Consider the following 7,249-nt stretch of genomic DNA (forward strand, 5'->3'; position numbering starts at 1 on the left):
GTTCTCCCGTTCGGTCTATCGTCAGCTCCATGGTGTTTCACGAAGCTGTTGAGACCTGTGGTGGAACATCTTCGTTCACTGGGTGTCAGGCTGATTATTTATCTGGACGATATTCTCCTTCTGGCGGATTGTCCTCTCAAACTTCTTCATCATCTGGAATTATCCATCACACTTTTACAATCTCTGGGGTTTCTAATCAATGTCCAGAAATCGGTTTTGGTACCAGCCCAGCGTATCGATTTCCTGGGTTTTCAGATCGACTCGGTTGCTTGTCAGCTTCTCTTGCCCAACCAAAAGATGCGTTATATCAAAAGAGAGTTGACATCTGTTATTTCCAGACCGACTGTGTCATTGAGGTCGTTGGCGCGGGTAGTCGGTCTCCTGGCGTCCTCCATCCAAGCGATTTTTCCGGGTCCCCTTCATTACAGGGCGATGCAACGCCTAAAAATTCTTCATCTCCGGAAAGGGCTCAGATATTCCGATCAGATTCCTCTTACGGAGGAGGTCCGGTGGGAGATGCAGTGGTGGTTGGACCACATGGAGGCCTGGAACGGCAGGGCCCTCTTCGGTGTGTCTCCGGATCTGGTGATAGAATCCGATGCCAGTCGTTGGGGCTGGGGAGCCCGTTGCGGCTCGGTCTCGACCGGGGGTCGTTGGTCCCCTCAGGAATTGAAGCTTCATATCAACTGTCTGGAGCTCCTGGCGGGCTCCTTTGCGATCAAATGTTTTTCTCCTCTACAGACCACTTGTTGTGTCCTTCTTCGGATGGACAATATCTCGGCGGTCCGCTATGTGAACAAACTGGGCGGGACCAGGTCCAGAATCCTGGCGGAGATCGCCAAGGATTTTTGGCACTTCTGTCTGCAGAACAAGATCACTGTTATTGCAGAGTACCTCCCGGGATGCCACAATCAGATAGCGGACTGGCACTCCAGGCACCTTCGGGATTTCAGCGATTGGAAGCTGCATCCCCGGGTCTTCCGTGCTCTCCATCGGCGTTGGGGTCCTTGTCATCTAGATCTCTTTGCCTCACGCCTCAATGCGCAACTACCGCATTTTTACAGTTGGAGACCGGACCCTCAGGCTCTGGCCACGGATGCCTTTCTCCAGCGGTGGCCAGCGACCCTATGTTATGCCTTTCCTCCATTTCTAATGATTCCCAGGGTATTGGCCTACTCCAAACGATTTCAGACGGATCTGATTCTGATTGCCCCTCTCTGGAGGGCTCAAGCGTGGTTTCCGGTCCTTCTAGAAATGTGTTCGGCCCCACAGTTTCTCCTTCCCCCTTTGTGGAATCTCCTGTTGGACCCTCTCGGAGGTCCTCATCCCCTGATCCTCTCAGGCTCCCTTCCTCTTCTCGCGTGGAGGATCTCGGGGAACGCTGGTCGCTCCCAGGCCTTTCAGGCGACGCTTCCAAGCTCCTTAGTGAAGCCTGGGCTCCCAATACTCACAAACGGTATAAGGGGTCTTGGAAGCGTTGGTGTGATTGGTGTTCACAACAACAAGTTGATCCCGTTTCAGCAGATATCAGCATGATTGTTAATTTTCTGGCTTCTTTGGCCACCTCTGGGCTGGCTTATTCGACTGTTAACGGTTTCCGGTCTGCTATCTCGGCGGGTCATGCCCACATAGATGGGAAGCCCGTGGGTGAACATCCTTTTGTTTCCAGGTTGCTTAAAGGAGTTCGGTTTGCGAAACCTCCCACCCCTAAATATGTTACTTTGTGGGATGTTTCGGTTGTCCTCAGATTTTTGGAGGCCTGGCCTTCCAATACTTCTTTATCTCGCAAGCAACTTTCCGCAAAACTAACTATGTTGCTATGTCTGGTTTCTTGTAAGCGCGTGTCGGATGTGCACGCTTTGGATCTGGCGGGTCGCTCCTTCACTCCTGAAGGTGTTTCCTTTCGTCTCTCCAGACGTACCAAATCTAATACACCTTCTATTTCTTATCCTTCTTTTCCTTCTCACCCCAACCTTTGTGTGGTTCAATGCCTGAAGGATTACGAGGTGAGTACTGCTTCTTTGCGCTCAGACATGCAGGGTCCACTGCTGATTGCATTACAAAAGCCTTTTCGACCTGTTTCTCCAGCGACTTTGGCGCGCTGGGTGCGAGGGCTTATGTCTGACGCTGGAATTGATGTTTCTGTGTTTGGCGCGCACTCTGCACGTGGAGCGATGGCGTCCAAAGCTTATTCCATGGGTGTAACTCTGTTTGACATCATGAAAGCTGCAGATTGGTCATCTGCTTCTGTGTTTAAAACTTTTTACTTTAAGCCTATCGATAGTGTTGCTTCTGTGGTGGTAGATCAGCTTTAAAAAAGCATAATCGGAGCCTCCTGTCCTGACATAGAATTCAAAATTTGCAAACATTCGTGACAAGAATTTTCAATTCTATTAAGGACTAGGAGGCGAGGATTATCCCACCCGTTATTTATGCATGTATCTATTATGTTGTTACTATGCATTGCTTCATGAATATTTTCCTAATGAAATGTAATAAATGCTTTGATATTTTCTTTACCCACCCTTATTTGCTCATGATTACACAGGATGTGTATTACGGCTTTGTATCTTGTTTCAGGTTCTGATCCCAAGTGAGGTTCCTCCGGCTCAGCCCTTATGGTCGTTCTGCTGCGAGTTTCTGCTCCTCGTTGGCCTGCTTCTGTTCCTGTGGCTCTTGGAAGTTCCTCCGCCTCCACGTTCGGATTTTGGTCCTTTCGATTGATGTTCTGATGTTACTTGATTCTTCTTACTGGATTTTGGACAAAGAAAGAGGAAGTGGTTACCTCTGAGACTGTTTATATACTATGGGTGTACTCTATGGTTGCCCTGTTTCTGTTTTTTCTTTACTGTATTGTGATTGGCTGCTATGTGTCAGTAAAGAAATGAGACTAAGCATAATCCTCGCCTCCTAGTCCTTAATAGAATTGAAAATTCTTGTCACGAATGTTTGCAAATTTTGAAGTGTGCTATCTTGGAGATTGTGTTCGCACATATTTCTTACCAAAAGTCCATATGTTACATTTTTTATGTGTGATACTGTTATCTAACAGTATTGGTTGGCAAATCTTTCTTCAACAGCTACATTTATTTTCATCTCAAATAGTATATTACTTAGTACTGCACCATTTTAGCAATCTTCTTGGTAATACTCTGTAAAAATACTTTTGGGTGTCATTTTCAGTTAAGTACTGTTGAGTGTCAATAATTCCTTTTCTCCACAGGCATTGATCTTTTCATATTGTTTGTTCTGTTTTCATCATACAGAATGTACAACCTCCTCCCCCTTTTTTACAGCTTCCAGGTGATCCACCGGTCAAGAATGGTATACAGCTTTTGTTAAATATTTAGGTGCTATGGGTGCTGTAATTTCACTATAAAGCATCACATGATCCTTCTGCATGTTTTATTGCTACTCCTTTATCCTGAAAGCAATGAATTGGAGGAAAATTGTTATATATAAGCAGATCCCTGACGTTTATTATGTATGTTAAAACATTGTTTTAATCATTATGGTAGACACTGCTGAGCCAAAGGCCCTATCTCTCAGTGTGCACCTCGCAGAACAGCACAGGGCGTCTGTGATGGGCTGTGGAGACATTAGTCCAGCCGGCTACAATTAGCATTATGTGATGTCTTTGTGCAGCACTAGCAGAAATCACAGATGCCCAGCAGGCAGCAGGCCCCGTCTAGACATGGGAAAGCAGACACGAGTTCAGAAAAGGGGCAGTAGTGGGCTCCAGAGCTTGAAGGCCGATTGAAGCGCATCTGAGCCTGTGATTTGGCTCAATGCATGCCCTGATGTCTGTGAGGCCTGTACCTACCAGGGAGGGAGGACCTGCGTCATCCAGAGCCTTACAGCATGGGTACATTTAGGTCAGTGGCACAAATCTGTTCCACCTAATTAATATTAATTCGGAGCATTGCTGTTCATATGATATTTGATTGTCCTGCCCAATGGTGGAAGAGATGAGAGGATGCAGAAGTAGAGGCCAAACAATATAGCTCCTTCAGTCCCTGCAACTCTTACCTTTTGGGTGTTATTAACCCCTTGCCTGCTGATGATGAGCCCAGCTCGTCATAACGGCCGCGCCATTCCCCCGCGCAGCGAATTCCACACCTGTGTGGGCGTTCTACGGGAGTGGGCGGAGTCAGGATGAGCCCAGCATGAGCACAGCTGCACTGTGACTCATGACGAGCTGGGCTCGTCATGTGCACTGTGGCGCCACACGCAGCCTCCCTCCCCCTGCACAGGAGGAGAATTACCCCTGCAGTTAAGGGGTTAAAAGTCTATCATATAATATATCCAAAGGGAACACATCACACAAGAATAACGCCCTCTCAAATAATTAGATGCGATGGAATGCAGTAAAAGGCAGGTGATCAGGAAGGTTATAATCCAGATTTCCTAACAGTAGTGGTCCACTCTTGCTGTGCCCTGCGCTCTATGCGAGCACAGCGGGCTACATACTCACCTTAGCAGGTCCTGTAATTCACCACTAGAGACTGAGACAACAGACAGCCAGCCACAATACCATGAAGAGAAACAATACCTACATTGTGGACATGTGTGTGTGTGTCTCTCTGATATTGTTGAGGACGGGTTCTCTCAGGTAATTCCATAAATATAGAGCACACTGTGCAAGTTGTACAGGATGGCATAGTCGAGCCGGTCTCCTCCAAATGTCCTGATGGAACCACAGGAGTGCATTGTTGCTGCTGTATCCCCAGCACAAATACATGTGCATCATATTTATTTCCACTTTATAACATTGGGAGCGTAGAGGATGGTAATATGATGAAGCACAAGTAACTCCCACTGATGGGCTCATCCCCAAGGTGAAGTGGTATTTAAGAATTATGCCTGAATATTCAAGTGCACCAGGAAACTTGCATAAAGAGATACACAATTACAATCAAAAAAGTTGTATTTTCTGTCATGAATGTGGTACAGATCATTATAAGATTTGCTGAAAAATAACTGAGCATTTCTGGCATTGGTAACACGATTTCCAAAAAGCAGTGAAATATAAAAAGAGTCCCTTGGTAAACTCCATCAAATAGTGTAGGTGATTGACATTTATTGGTGACAGTGTAAAGCTGAAATTATTACTTGTGTTTCAGGCCAATAGTTTCCTTGTTCCATTTTCCTTGTTCCATGCAGACTTCTAAATTCCCACCATAAGGACATGCATGGAGCTTTTGTGACAGTCAGAATTCAACCTGAAATCCCAGAGCCTGGAATCCAGTCCAGGTTGCTTATAACAAATGGAGGCATCTGGATAAGTTCCAAATCTGAGATCTTGAGGAATTTGGAACTGGGATGGGCATGAATTCTTTCCAAAATGGAAAACAAACTTTTGTGTAACAGCATTGCTAATGACTGATTCTGTTCTGTGTGTTTCTTCTACAGGTGAAGATGTGAAGCAGTATACTGTGAAAGGATGCGCTTCTCAAGATTTCTGTCACTCATTCTACCTGGTTGGGACGCATGCCTACACTTATGATTTACAGTGCTCACCTGCTGAGAAGCTTTGAGACCATTAATTACACTTCTTATGCAGCAGTACCCCAGCTTAGTAATTTACAGTAGAAACTTTTTAAAGTTTTACAAGTACTTGGCATTCAGAGTCTGGACTTGTGTAGTGGAACTCTGTAAGACAGAAGCGGGTTGAATGTTGTCAGCCCCCTGGGGCACGGAATAAACATGGGCAATGTGCTTAGTACTGTTTGGGAATTTATGGACCACCAATCTCCATAGTAAGCCATCCTTGGTGCCTGGGTGTATGAGATGGTTTCATCTGATTGATGCATTAAGTGATCCAAGCCCAGGCCCTTCAACCTCTAAAGATATTGGCTTGCGGTGAGAGAAGGTGACTTCATCTGTAACCATGGAGGAAACTGAAATCTAGTGTCACCTCTCTATTTTAAATAACAACACCAAATTATTATATTACAGTCAATGTATATCCTGCAAATAAATATAAATGAAGATTACATATCAAGTCCATGTGTTTATATGTGATGCACCAATAGTGTAACTAACACACTTCAGCATGCTCAAACACTCCTTCAGTTTTATCATTTCCATTCCACTACAAGGGCTGTTTAATTATGAACACATCTGTGCCTGAACCAGAGAGACAACGTATCACCTCCCATCTGAGATGCAGCTGGAAGTTTTGGATCAGCCATTGGGGCCTCAGCTCCAGGTCATCCTTCTTTCTTTACACAATGATGACCATCAGTGACGTTCTCAGGAAATTCCCAACTAACTAACCGTCTACTATCAGTGGGACCTTACCAGGTGCTCCCAGCCATTCCTGCTTTGTTCCTCTTACTTGGCCTGGGAGTTAAACATCTATTTGAATATGAGATCATGGAACAGATCTGCCATATTGTGTTGATGATGTCAAAACAGAAGATTGCAGAGTTATGAGTTTATATCTGCTTCTTAATCCTTTGACCGGTCTGCTTTATTCTGTAGCAACCCCCATAGCATAAACAATACAGAGCTGCTTTATAATTTTCTTTGAGAAAATTAATAAACCTAAGTTGACACTGCCGCATCCACTATGGGTCTGTGTGTTTTATGGACAGCTCTTGGTTGAGTGTTTAATGGGAGAGGGGTTGTAAAAGGAATAAAGGTAAATCAACACCTTTATAGAAGAGTTAATGTCAAAGACAGGATGAGACCTTCATTGACATAGAGCCATGGCGGCGGTGAGCATGCGTGCCGTCACTGTGACGTCCAATTGAGGACTGGTTGGACCAAAGGGAAGTTCAAAACTGTCTCTCAAGTATATGGTAGACTTCAGGTTTGCCGTGAACGTGTCTCCAAGAAAGTCTAGATGATCATTAGAGGATCAACAACTGAGTCCCAGTTTGGAAATCTGGGTCTACTGTTAGTTGATTAAGCTGTAAAATGTTTATGCTGTCCCCAGAATTAAGCATTTAAAACATACTTTGAAGCTCCTCATTATGATGTGGTATAAAACAAGAATATACTAGGTTTGATGGTGACCCATAGCAAAGATTGGTTATAGTGGAGAATCAGAAAGCAAATGAAGAGGAAACATAGTTATATTCCATTTACTTCTAAATGTTTAAAATCAATCCTCCCCAGATCAGGAATCCAATGACCTGGAAGACAGGTGCTCTTTTTAATTTTAAATGAACATTGCTCTTGGATTCTTGGGAGTGGGCACGCTGCTGCTGCCCCTGTGTGGCCCTAAACACAAAAACAATGT

At 44.8% G+C, this 7,249-nt stretch overlaps 1 protein-coding gene across 2 annotated transcripts in view; it reads left to right on the forward strand.

The window, feature by feature from the left end:
• Nucleotides 1–6,508, forward strand: part of LOC147736753 (uncharacterized) — a 176,961-nt gene extending 170,453 nt beyond the window's left edge. For both annotated transcript variants that reach the window (XM_086953467.1, XM_086953468.1), the window contains exon 5: nucleotides 5,413–6,508. In XM_086953467.1, coding sequence (XP_086809593.1) covers nucleotides 5,413–5,537 — 125 coding nt within the window. In that variant the 3' untranslated portion in view covers nucleotides 5,538–6,508. The remainder of the gene's footprint in view (nucleotides 1–5,412) is intronic.
• The last annotated feature ends 741 nt before the right edge of the window (nucleotides 6,509–7,249 follow it).

The sequence above is a fragment of the Lissotriton vulgaris genome, chromosome 1_2, assembly GCF_964263255.1.
Source record: "Lissotriton vulgaris chromosome 1_2, aLisVul1.2, whole genome shotgun sequence".
Taxonomy (NCBI): Eukaryota; Metazoa; Chordata; class Amphibia; order Caudata; family Salamandridae; genus Lissotriton; species Lissotriton vulgaris.